At 39.3% G+C, this 13,737-nt stretch overlaps 1 protein-coding gene across 7 annotated transcripts in view; it reads right to left on the bottom strand.

The window, feature by feature from the left end:
• Sdk (sidekick cell adhesion molecule) overlaps positions 1-13,737 on the bottom strand; it is a 41,939-nt gene that overhangs the window by 6,906 nt on the left and 21,296 nt on the right. For 5 of the 7 annotated variants that reach the window (XM_076899341.1, XM_076899344.1, XM_076899347.1 and 2 more), the window contains 14 exons: positions 6,829-6,924; positions 5,795-5,974; positions 5,195-5,408; positions 4,851-5,024; positions 4,391-4,599; positions 4,052-4,202; positions 3,857-3,984; positions 3,613-3,723; positions 2,615-2,734; positions 2,345-2,500; positions 2,105-2,231; positions 1,686-1,987; positions 1,418-1,603; positions 2-1,296 (listed from right to left, as the gene is read on the bottom strand). In XM_076899341.1, the coding sequence (XP_076755456.1) occupies positions 2-1,296; positions 1,418-1,603; positions 1,686-1,987; positions 2,105-2,231; positions 2,345-2,500; positions 2,615-2,734; positions 3,613-3,723; positions 3,857-3,984; positions 4,052-4,202; positions 4,391-4,599; positions 4,851-5,024; positions 5,195-5,408; positions 5,795-5,974; positions 6,829-6,924 (3,449 nt within the window). The remainder of the gene's footprint in view (position 1; positions 1,297-1,417; positions 1,604-1,685; positions 1,988-2,104; positions 2,232-2,344; positions 2,501-2,614; positions 2,735-3,612; positions 3,724-3,856; positions 3,985-4,051; positions 4,203-4,390; positions 4,600-4,850; positions 5,025-5,194; positions 5,409-5,794; positions 5,975-6,828; positions 6,925-13,737) is intronic. The other 2 variants (XM_076899348.1, XM_076899349.1) reach the window with 1 other exon arrangement.

The raw sequence follows: 13,737 nt of genomic DNA, 5'->3' as shown, positions 1-13,737 counted from the left end.
CGATCCATCTGACTCGTAATTCCGTAGCGCTCATTGCACGAACCGTAACGTTTCTAGGAGGGTGCGACGGAGGTGCCTGAATTGTCTGAAACTCCTTTGTTGGTTCCGACGGTTGTGAAGCACCGACAACGTTGTTAGCGATTAATCTTAGTTTATATTGCATAAACGGAATTAGTCCGCCTACGGTGATTGTACTAGCATCAGGATCTGAGACCTCATATATATTGTACCATGTTGTATTTCTAGTAGTTTGCGCTTGCACGGTCCACTTAATTATTGACGAGTTGCCGTCGAATCCTGGTGTAAATTGAAGGACTACGGAAAATGCGTCTATATTGGATAATGCCAATTTTGTAGGCGGTTCAGGAAGCACAGGCTCGACCCCTGATTGAATGACGGCTATTTTCGGTTTACCAGGGCCCATCGAGGTCCATGCTACAACTTCGAATTTGTAGTGCGTCATTGCTTGTAAATGTTCAATGGTAGCCGATTGAACATTCGACGTAAAGTTTTCGACCCGCTGAGAGTCTGGCACGTCTTTGATCATATATTTCAATTGATAGAGCGTGAGTATTCCATTGACCTCTTGCGGCGGATTCCACCTAACGGTGAGCGAGCGATCGCTTATGTTTTCGAATTGCAGATTATCCACCTCTCCGGGTACGTCTTCGAGCGTACGAATTTGTACCGGGGTACTTCTTTCGCCGTCACCTGGATCGGTGAAGCACAATACAGTTATATTGTACAAAGTGTACTTCTTTAAACCGGTCATAATGGCACTTTGCTCCGCGAGAGGATCGAACAAACTAGGTGGTACCGTCATCGACCTATACTCGTTCGCTTCCGTGAAATTATTACCGAGCCAGGCTTGTAGCTTGTAGCCCTGATTTATACCGTTAATTTTCTGGGGATTCGGTGGCTTCCACCAGACCTTTACCGCAGTTGAATTAATGGCTTTCGCTTTCACATTCGTTGGTGGAGCTTCTGGCACCCCTTCCTTGGTTTTAATCTTCAAACCTTCCGTGAACACTCCGACACCTTTGTCATTATACGCTGCTATTTGCACGATATAATCTTTCCACGTGATCAGGTCGGTGATGAGATAATTTCTTTGCGCCTCGTTAGTTATATTCTGTATAGTCCAAGGATTGTCGTTGTAACCGTACAGTCTATATCTTAACACATATCCTAAGATATGGCCGTTCCGGTATTCTTCTAACGGTAATTGCCACTGCGTGATTATTTCTGAAGATGAACGAGCAGAGCCAACGAATCCTACCGGTGGACCACTGGGAGCTGCAACAAAGTGAATGAATTTAATTGTACAAATGCTTTGTATAATTTGTATAAATCGGAACATTCTGTGTACATATATCGCACTTTATAGCTTATAGACTTGTAACTAATATGTACTTACGCTCTTGAGGCAGGTCCACCACATTACTAGGATCCGAAGGAGGTCCTTCGCCAACGCTATTTTCTGCGGTTACTCGAAATTGATACGAAGCAGCCGCTTTAAGATTATTTAGTATTACCCAACGACTTTCCGCTGACACGTTATTGCACTCTATGATCCAATTTAGAGCGGAATCGGGAATTGGTCCTACATAAATAGAATTACAAATTTAGATCATATTCCTGTATCAGAGAACTTATCTTTTATTAAAGCGTAGAAAATCACTTACCAAGATCGGATACTTCCCGCCTTTGAACTATAAACTTTTTTGTAGGACTGTTTCCATCGAAACCTGGAACCCAGCTAACATTTATAGTGCGGGGAGAAATTCGCTCGACACGGGTAGCCATTACGTTTATCGGGGCAAATGGCAATTCGATTACACTAAGACGGGCGGACCGAGTCTCATTTCCTCCAGGTGAAACCACAGAGCACATATATTCGCCCACATCGGAAGCACGAACGGCTGCTATCTCCAATGTACCATCGTTTCGCATTTTTACCCTTTGACTGGCTTGCGTATTTATTACTCTACAAAAGCAACAAGTATACAATATTTATTAATACTTAACGCTCTTTCAAATGTACATGTTACTCAATTAGAATAAAAACAGATCTCGATAACAAATGGATTTTAACAATACGCACTGCGAATTGTGAAACCATGCTATATCATATAAAACGCTTGGATCGTTAGAAACTTTGCACTGCAATTCTGCAGTGTAGCCGAGAAGAACGGACGTATCAACAGGTGGTTGAACGATCTGTGTCCGAACTAAAACAAATGAAATCTTCAGAATGAAATGGAACTGTACATGAATCATTTTTTTCTTTTATTTTAAACATCTGAAATTTTAAAAAGTTAAACATTTTTTTAGTATATTTTACCTAAAACAGTAAGATACGCTGATCCATTTACAGAGCCAGCCTCGTTAGCTCGAACACAAGTATATTTTCCAGCGTCGTTTGGTTTTACTGCAGCAATCAAGAGATCACCATTATCTAAAACCTGTACCCTTCCAGCGATTTCCACGGGAATCGTATCTATCAATAGATCAGAGTCAGTTATTAATTTTCTGTAGGATATAGAAGACTAATAAATGAAGGAATTCCTTTACGTATAAACGATATCGATTATCGTTTTGCTTAACAGTTTACCATTGTAAATCCATGTAGTGTTAGGTATTGGAGCTGCCACAGCGTTGCATGTTAAAGTTGCATCTTTTCCATCTAGTATAGTCAGATTTTGTGGACCATTTTCCATGATTGGTCCAGACGCTGAAAACACAATTTGAACCTATTAATTTATTCTTCTTTTCTCTTTCTAGGCAATAAGAATTGATCACATGCACGCAAAAAAAGGTGGAAATAATCGAACACAAAAAGTAAATTTTTCCCATTTCAGTGTTTTCCAGTATACCGTTCACTAACATTTTTTAATGCTAATAATGAACAAATTAAAAAATAAAGAACAGTTTAACGTGAAAATATCGTTAATGTAAATACAATGGAAAACGCTGAATTTACCAGTACCTGACTCTCAATTGATAATGACACTCAATTTACTGAAATTTTATTTTTACTAAGATTACGTGTACTCTCTATAGCATAACTACAAATGTAACTAATTTTTAACGTTTCTGCCTTACAAATCATCTCTTAATATAGATAAATACGTGCTAGTCACGATGTACTTGATGTCTGTTAATTATATCAGAAGTACGTGCAAATATTTAAAAGGAACAAATTTTTTCAAATTTCCAGATGCCGGTACGAATATGTTAATATTATTTGTTTAAATAACAAGCTTACGTTTACATGTCACGATGTAATATCTTACTATAGATATATCTTGTTTGTATTATGTAATGATATGAAAACTATATAATCTGTTCTATAATGAATTTCTTCTATAATGTTTTAAACTAAACAACGCAAAGTGTATTTTTGCACACAAGGGAACTGTCGTGCTCTGCAGATGTACTTATTAACTATGACTACCAGAAAAACAAAAGGAAAAACACGGACACAGCTGGTAAAAGCAAACAACGTGGAGTGATATGCATTCTTCAAGCAAGTGCTTGGGGTAATTTAAGTAAAAAATAAATAAAAGTGATGGATATATATTTCGTGGCGACTTGTCATTGGAATCTTACTGTCTGGATATTGAGAGAACTTAAAACGGCGATCAGATTGGCGAACTCTGACTACATTGTAGCCAGCTGCCCAGCGGGCAACTCTGTTTTTCGCTCTGCTTTCTAATCCTTCTGCCCCATAAAAAACACGTCATTTATGATAAGTACAAACAAAAATCGTTTGACTAACGAAACAAAAAAAAACAAAAGATAATTATCATATATTGAATGATCGTACGGAACCCTTCTGGGTCACGGTACTAACTTTTTGCTTTCAGCCAAGTGTAACTGGACGCTTCGCCAGCTTCGTTCGAAGCTAGACACTGGAACATTCCCGAGTCACCCATAGTTAATTTTTTAATTGTTAGAGATCCATCCTCTTCCATTGCGTATCTGTAAATGTATGGAAAATGAAAAAACAGCAAGTTTTAGTTATTAGTGTTGTCTGCGAAAGTCACACCTAGATCCAAGCAGGTGGTCAACAGGTTCAGCGTTTCGAAACCAAGTGATTTTGGGAGGCGGAACGCCGACAGCGTCGCACGGTAATGTTACAGTTGATCCGTAATCGCTAAGAGTCTCCCGCTTCAATTCCGTAATGAATGTTGGTTTCTCTAAAACGATGATAACGTAAATTAATAACTGATATTAATTATTAAAGGATTTAGATAGAATTCCCCAGCACATGAAATAAGAAATTCAAACTTTGAAATAGAAAAATGCAAAGCACTTAAATTTGTATCATTTAAGAAAGCAAATTGCTCTTCTGATATTAGAACGGAAATCGACGAATCGTTCTTACCATACACCACAACTTTCGCACTGGCGTTCACTGTTGGATATCCACCGCTCCTTAAATACACGTGGCAAGAGTATACACCGGTGTAAGTTATATTTGCCGATATCAACGCCAAAGTTCTATTCCACGAGTCGTTAAAACTGTACGATATTCTCGAGTTCTCGATGGGGATTCCGTCTTTTGTCCACAAAGTTCGCAACTCGTGAAGGGATCTGAAATCGTATGAATACATCTCAAACATTTCTCTCTCGAGCAAATCCTTTGATAAGACTATTTTGAAAATTGTCGAGAACAGAATTGTTAATTGGTAGCTTAGAAAATAATCTAATATCAAAATCAATATCATTTTGTTGAGTATCCTTAGAATAATTACTGGAAATCATTAATTTTTTCACCATTCTGTGTATCTTCTTTAAACCGTACACTAGATTTTCGACATTTTTCTATAAGAACCCAAAACTACCTAGCGTTAGCTATGCAATGTATGTAGGTGACATCCTGATCCTTGATAATCTGCGTGTCTTCTGGCTTTACTATGATAGTAGGTGGCACATCGGTGTTAGCATCTTCCGTGACTTGCAGCTTGAAGAACGGGCTGTTCTCTTCTTTACCCAATTGCGTATTGATGGCTCTGGCCCTGTTTAACATGGTAACGTGTAGAAGGAACATTTTCTTTAAATATGCGACAAATGAAGATTTGTATTCAGAGAAAATGGCTTGTGAAATTCAAGTTTTAAAAGTAACCACATGTTCTTGCGCATCTACGCGAAGTACGTTCTCCAATCGGCTGTGCAGTTCGATACGAACCTATACAGGCCTTGGTCGCTCTCGGATGCATTCAAGATAAGCAACGTGTGATGAACAGCCGCGTACTTTATGCCGTACAGCAACGAACCATCGGATGTGAACCACGTAACGTCAGGTGCAGGGTGACTTTCTATCGGTGGCAGAGTTAAGACAGCCGCGCTGCCCGATTTCACGCTCACTATTCTCTCCGTGAGGTCCTCGAACACCCCCATATCTGGACAGGATAATGTTACGGTGTTACTTTCATGATGCTGCGAAATATGCCGCTCGTAATAATCAGAGCATCGTGTCCTACACGATATGACATCTAGTTTGGTGTGCAATATAGAACGACATATTTATTATTCACAGTTACGGACCCAAGTAGTTTTGTCGTTCGATTCTGAAACTGGGTGTTTTCTGGTTTCGATTTGTTACACTTTATAGATAGAAAAAGATCATTAACTGTTTCGAGGTGTAATCTCTTACACAATGTACAATTCTCGAAGAGTAATCTCTTTCCCATTCGGTCGTCGATCCTCTGACTATTCCAAGCTGGTGTGTTAAACGATAAGATTGTTTGCGAGTGTCATTATATGGTCACATCGAGCTGATACGTACAGGCAATTGCAAATGTAATTCTTTCGCTAAATATAGATCCCACATCGTTCGTGGCCACACAGTGGTACACTCCCGCGTCTTCTCTGCGAGTGCTATGTATTCGAAAATAAGGCTCCGAAGTGAGCTCGTTGCTGAGAGGCGCCCCATCCTTGAACCACTTGTATTTCGGCTGAGGATTCCCTGCGAACAAAATACGACCATGTGCACACCATTTAGTCTTAGCCTTGGGACCACCGTTTGCTAAACTGAAAATAGATCCGTTTTACAAACTACGTTTACATGCTCCCACTGTCTTTCTTTTTTTATGACTCATATATTCATATTCGTTGCAAGTAGTTGCTCCATTGCCTCGTTGCAAGTTTAAATGCCACGAATGACGACAATTAGAGGTGTTTCTTTGGCTCGCGAATACCATGGGCATTTCTCGTTTACTCGAGCCGCATATTATAATATACACGCCATACAGCGACCTAATACTATTAGTACAGGGTCATACGATCACGTTACCAGGCACCAAGCTGCAACTATAAGACTTCATCTGGTCACCGTCTCATCCGGCTGTTATCCGATATTTCGTGAGAACAATGGAGACGCGAACCTGACGTTGGAAATTTTGGCAGTTTCGACGGACCATTAAACATGGAAAATCCCGAAAAAAACGCGAAGAATTACATCTTCAAGAAACGAACATCACCCCGTTTTAACTGCGATCTGTGCATTAAGATTCAACGAATATCGAAATTCCTATGTCATGAATTGAAAATTCTACGAATATGTTATTTGATCTTCACCTTAAACTTGATATGCAATTAGGAAGGTTAATATAAAATCTACTGAAAAATGAAATTTCGATATTAAATTATGCACGTCATGCGAAGAAGATTGTCGCGCGAAATTTCGCAGAGAAGTCTCCTCGATCCATTCATCGTTGGAATATGTATAATGCCTCAAGTGAAATTGATAGGAAGGGATTCTTTAATAAATTTGAAATCACCGTTTCCGTCGATTGGATCTCCTCGAATTTCCTTACTCACCTCTCGCTTGACACTGCAGAAATTTCGGTCGATTCTCGCTAAGTATATTGCCGCTGCTGGAAGGCTGAGTGGTGAAGCGCGGCTCCTGGAGGATCTCTGGAAAAGATCGAGAGAGAGAATTTCAATACGTAGTTCAATTGTACTGTTGGAAGATACGCGGCGATAAATTGATCATACGCTTATGATAATCGGCACAATTCGAATTCGATTTCGAGAGGATATTTTCATAAATTTCCATGTCCCATCGGAGAGAAAGAAATAGAGTAACGTAACGAAAAATCGTGATAACCGCGCGTGAAATTGCCGCTTAATAATTTCCTTCCAAATGAACATTCAACGTGCCATAAATTGCTCGCAGGTAGTTATTGACGTGGTCGATAAGAACAGTATTATCAACGATTGCACACATCCATGAATAACGACCGTTTACGCGGCAAAAATTTACTTTACCAATACCCGGCACGATTATCGAAGTCGCAGCGAAAGAAAAGACGAAGCAAAGTTTGAAAGGTAATTAAGAAAGAGAGGAAGTGTGCGTGGGACCATTAGGCATGAAACAAAGAGAATGATCGAGGGAAACGGGTTGAGTCGCGACGGTGGATACGTCGGTTAATCGATGAGAAAGTCCGCCGCGTTCGCCTCCCCGTCTTAAAAATCATCGAACCGTGTCAGAAAAGAGGGTGCACGTGTCGGCTTACGTCCATGTGACTCCGCTCCACGGCATCCGGCTGTTCGCATTCTTTTCTTTCTCTCCATCTTCATCCTTTTGGTGCCCCGTAAATTATGCGCGCCTAAACCCCATGACTCATCGAGTTGTTGCATGGAATTCGAGCATAATGCGCGTACGCGCTTGTAAATTATAACTTTATGAACCATTTTCAGTTGCTTCGCGGCATTTTTGGGATCCGCACTGAATCGCCGGAGGACCCAGAGGAACGCTTTGGCAGCTGGGGTTGAAAGAATCTTTCTACATTTCAATTTTCAATGAATACTTCTTGTTTCTTTGGTTTCTCTCCAATTTTCAAAAATAATTTGTTAAAATGGAGTAAAAGCTATTATAAGAATAACTGCACAAATGGTATAACGAAGAACTTTGTGCTAAATTTATTTAACAACAACCTGTATTAACTTCCATTTAGCTCTGATAACGAGACAGACGGATAACATAGTAGGAAATTAACGTCGCAAATTATAAGTGACACTAATGCAGTTAAGCTTCATTTAAATCTGGTTCGAGCATTAACACGCTAATGCACCCTAATTGGAGTATCTGAGATAGGATTATTCCCGAGAAAAGTCGCCTCCTCTTCAGCTGTACAAGTGTTTAGCCATCGCTGTCGAAACATTTTTAATCTCAAAAGAGCTGCGGAAAGGAAAACAAACATTTCCACTGGTACCAGAAAGTTATATCTTGTTTCTCTGCTGGGATTATTTCGATCTTAGTTTCGAGAGCTTTTTACGAGCCTCAGCTATTAAACTGTTGCGAAAATAAAGAGAGAATTAACGTGATTTTATTACGTGCATCGTGTAAACTCGCGCTTAACAACATTTACAGTGGATTTTTAATGAATCTTTATTATAAATTATTGTATGAATGTACACAAGATAGTAATTAGTGTGTACCTATATGCGATTTTAAGAAAAGTAATCAATCTGTGACTCGTTAATTTATAATTTTAAAAAATTGCTCGATTAGAGCAGGCTATTGGAACTGCATAAATCAATAATAAATGAGATTGTTCACAGCACGGTAATAAAAAAATGAAACCATACTCGCGGACTAGACGATTTATGGGACTCTGTTTTACGATATGCTCGGAAGAATAATGCGATGAAAGAAACCACCTTCCCGTTAAATAAGACCCAGCAAGAGTAACGAGGAACTAGGTCTGCGAGTCGATAAATTATAACGACCGCTGAAACAATAATCGATGGTCGTCCCGATAATAATTTTCCTAAGCACCGTATTTTCTCTCTCTTTGGAGTCTCGTCTTGTTGGGGGAAAAAAGAAACGAGTAAGAAGAGGCAAAAAAGAAGAAATAGCCTACTATTATATTCGAAGCATCGACTTATCGTTAGACGGTCTTGCTGGGTTGACAATTCCTCGTCTCTTCGTCGTGTAATCTGTAATCAGTCGCGTTAGCTCGACGATGATGAATTACAGGTACGATAAAATACACTTTCGTTCGAAAAAACATACAATTTCCCGAGTTTAACGATTGGATTACGTGGTATGCACTAGATAGCGGTATCTTCGTTTTTTCTCACGGGAATATCTTCCTGCGAACACCATTTTTACTCGAAGTTTATAGTTTCTGCCTGGTGGAGCGTTTCGCGGATGTTCGTCAACATTTTTCATTAATTTCAGACGCGAGAAAAGTTTCATCGAATAAAACGAAGTATAGAATTGCGGTCGAGAAAAATTCGATGGAACGAAATGACGCGACGAGCAAATGGAACGATAAGACACACAAAAAAGTAGCCGCAAAATTTTATGCTAATTCATCACTGGATAAAGGCGTGCATCGTTAATCAAACTGAAATTAGTTTGCCCGGGGTAAACGAACGATGCACCTTTTTATTTCCGGAACGTAACATAATTTCGCTTTGGCTGCGTCTTGAGGACCACCATTTATTTTGCTTTGAAATCCATCAGTGTCTGCGAGTCCCACGCGATGCGATACGGTAACGAGTGGTTCGCGTTGACACACAAAATTGCACTCTGCGGTACCAGTGCAACCATGGATACAGTCGCGAATGGAGAACAGAATCGTCTTATCCGCGTAGCGTTGAAACGTGCATCTATGCATAGACGAATGTCTTATGAATAATTTATTAGAAATAACCAGCTCGGTAACGATTTATTATCCCTTTCGCCGTGTTACAATACGATTTTCGCACGTCTCGGGGTAAAGTAAACACGTACGAAAACGAAATTAAATCGTTGAAAGTAAAATAACCGAGACAATTATTCCTTCTCGACGAACCGTTACCCGTTACCTTGAGATTTCGTTGTTTAACGTTTCAATTTGCAATGAACGTGAGAAAAGCCGCTGATGCAATATTTATTCGAAGGTACGAAACGCGAGCATATCGTCTGAAATAATTAAGACGTTCGCTCGAGATGCTGATACCCGGGATAATGAAGCAGACGTATGAGAACGAATATTCTTGCTGCATACAAAGATATCGAGATGTTTCGTTTACAATAAAAAAAGGCAAAGGACAGTACACATATGTAAAAAATAATCGTAAAATATTTAGCCCCACTAAATATTTTATAAGTATATAAATATGGAAAAGGTTATACGTTCACGTATGAAACTTCCTTGGTTCCATAGAATTTGTAGCGTAATGAGATAAAGTGTACAACAGGTTGCCGTATTATATAAAATGCGGGCGTGAAAATGAAGAGCAGCGAGAATAAGTCTGACGACGCGTTTTTCCAGACGAGACGGCCCGCCAGGGAAAAAAAATGAAACAAGCCGATTACTCGGTTCCTCCGAGGCGCCGAAATAAGACGGAACTTTAATGCGGCCAGGCTGAAATAAGAAGCAGCAGCTTCATGCTCGCTGCTTATAGCTGCTCGAAGAGCGACACTCGAAGAGCTTTAATAAGTGGAGCACAACGAGGGGCTGCTCTTACGCAGCCCCTGCTCTTGGATACTGAATGCACAGTATGAGTATCCTACAGGATTTTTACGCTCTAGACAACGTCAATTTCTGTTATCGTTATTAACTTTACATTACATGATTTTCATTGCATTTGATTATATGTATACGCGAACCTTCTGAACATTATTACTTTAGCATTGCTGGAGTGATGTTAAATTATTATAGAATTTTGTAGGATATGTTGGATATTAAATATTATATGCAGTGTGTTACGTATAGTAAGATATATGAATCTGGTGGTGTTATTTGCATAGCTTTGCAGTGTCGTCAGCGTGGTAATGATGTGCTAACTGTAAAAGCTAAATACGAGATAATTACGGTAGCTAGAAATTAGGAAATATATTTCCACTAGCAGAGAATTTCCTGCGTGACATAATTTTTCAAATGAAATTTTTCAAAAATGTTGCTAAGCGAATAGGAAATAATTGTGTCCTATATTGTACAATTCTATGAGAAGTGTATTTCGACTTGTAGTATTGTATATTCTATATGTATATTTAACGGATGTGAATGATTTTGGATAGCAGAAATTCAAACATTTAATCACCCGCAAATACTTTCAAAGGCTTAAATAATCTCTACGTGAAACCGTGGATACTCTGAATGCTGTGTGATACTTTCTGCTCTGTGTTTATCCGGTTTTCAGAATTTCAAAGCGGAAACCACGATCCCATAATTTGGACAAGCGAATATCACAGCTTCGCTCGCATAAATCAGAGCCGCTGCCTGCATTCGTCCTGCATTTTATGCAGCCTCCTTTGAATTTCCGATTCGGTCGAAAAGTTTACGTCACCGCGGACCGATATTCAAACCGCGAAACACTACGCGGAGCACAGAAAATTTTACAATGCCCTAGAAACTGTTAAAGTTCGAAAGAACATTTTTCACGAATGGAAACATTACGTCTGTTCGTAAGATATGACTTTCTTCGAACGTCTTAAAAGCTGCGGCGTTCCCTGAATGCAAAGACGGAGAAATGTTTGACAAATGGTCGACAAATTTTACAACTGTTTACTAAACTGTTAGAATTATTTAATTATCTCGTTTCATTGTATTTCTTTGCTATTATTTTATAAAATCTGCACTTGTACAATTTCAATGTGAACGTGATGCATTATCATATGTTAATCTTTATTAGAATTCACGAAAGTTCGTACAATTTTAAAATACTCGAACCATTAAATTTCCATATAAATTACTTTCTTGCAGCTGATAATAAATTTAAGTGTTTGAATTGAATCGGCGACTGTGTGTGAAATTTTACGTAATCTGAATTTCAATTTATTATACGTTTACGTTATACACGGACGAAGGAAGTCATAAAAATGTTCAAAAGGGTGAAAGGTATTCAGACGGGTCTGCTCGGTTCACCTTTTTGTCTGCGAAGTGGATGTCCGTAGTTTAATGATATAGCAACGTGTTTTGTCGGTTGGTAACCAGACGGAATTCGATCAATGAACGGATTAGAAATCATTTATATTTCTTTTCGAAGGGTAGCAACAAAAACCAACAGAAGAATTCAATCCAAATCCCACCCGTAGTCAAGCAGAACTAAAATTAAAATACAATGTGTGAGATTTCATTTAGCATATAATTCTAATAATTTAGAGTTTCTTTCTTCTATAAAAAATTCCTTTTTGTAAAATTTGGAAGAGTATTTATACTACATTGATTATAACGAGCATCTGTGTTACCTCTTCCTTTCAATTTGGATGAAATAGAGACGGTATTTAGCTGCCAATGAAATTTATGAGTCACTAATAGCCCTATATCGAACGCATCGATTACCAACCCCACAAGGGGTGTATACGATCTTTGGTTCACCAATTTGGCTCAAATTTTCCGTATAATTCGTCCAATATGGTATTCGATACTCAATCAAACAAGCAACATAATACTAAAACACAGCGATAAGAATCATTTATAAAATAATAATCATGCGACATACATTGTAAAGCGAAAATACTCCAGAAAAAAACTAAAACAATCTTTAATATCGATCTAAGGCTTGCCCAGAGACCTCGCCACTGATTTATGAACAAATGAACAGCAGAATCAAGAGTCGTGCAACGAGACCAACATATTTCCCGATCGTTCGTTCATCATCGTTGGCCAAGGAACGAACAGCGGGCTCTCTGAAAGGAAAAATCAGGTTTATTCAGTATGACAATCGTTGGACGATTTATCCGGCACATGTTCCTGTTATCGTGGCCGCACAAAAGCAACGGTGCACGTTGCTGAACTACTGAACCCCTATTTTAAGCACCGCAGCTGTCACACTGAACACACACGTATGGAAAGAGAGGAAAGGACAAGCATTTACGCGCAAGGGCGGGCCTGCAGGGCGTGGATATAATCTGCTTTTACTAACGGTGTAAGCGAGACTGTATACCGGATCTGTTCGAAAAACGCTCCGCTTCCTCCCTAAAAATATGCACACTTTCCACGAGGGTTGAAGTTTTCACTGAAACTGAACTCTCGAAACCCCCGCCGGATAGTTCTCCCTAGGCCGATAATCTCGCGGGACGCGTAAACGTTTCCGTTACGGTCTTTGAAATGAATCAGCTTCGCTTGAAAAGAAAACAGACACCTATCGTCACGTTAATATGCATATCCTGCGGTTATCACCTACGCCTTTTTTACTTCGTCATGCTTTTTAATAAAATATTCATAAATTCCAACGAAACGATTGTATCGACCAACAGCAACGCTGTATCAGTGCGTAAATCTGTTAATACTGCACTGGTATACGCGATGCTTCAACACCAAAGCTAATGAATAACGCAACCACTTCAAACGAGAGCTTAGAGTCTGTTACTAGATAAGCCTTACTCCGCAAAAGTAAATGCGAAAATGGTATTATCCCTCTGAAATAACTAACACAAAAATTAATGGAGCGTACACAGAACATCCCACTATAACGATCCACGGTTAACAGGAGTAACATCGTTTAAGAAATAAATCCTCACCCATGTTGATCTACCCAAAATTGCCCATCGCTGAAGGGGTTCGATCAATCAAACTAACCACGTCGTAAACGTTTCAGCGCTATCCACGCATCTGTACAAACATCCAAGCACACATTCCTTCCATTGTTCTTACTCTCGAGGAGCAAAGTAGAACATCGAGAGAGTAAGAAAACGTTTAACACTCGATTGGAATTGAGAAATTTGAAGAAACGCGAGTCTTATTGGTTAGATCGACTTCGATCGAAGGAAAGGAGGAAGTTGGTGCC

The sequence above is a fragment of the Xylocopa sonorina genome, chromosome 8 (assembly GCF_050948175.1).
Source record: "Xylocopa sonorina isolate GNS202 chromosome 8, iyXylSono1_principal, whole genome shotgun sequence".
Classification (NCBI taxonomy): Eukaryota; Metazoa; Arthropoda; class Insecta; order Hymenoptera; family Apidae; genus Xylocopa; species Xylocopa sonorina.
This window is presented reverse-complemented; position numbering and strand designations above follow the sequence as displayed.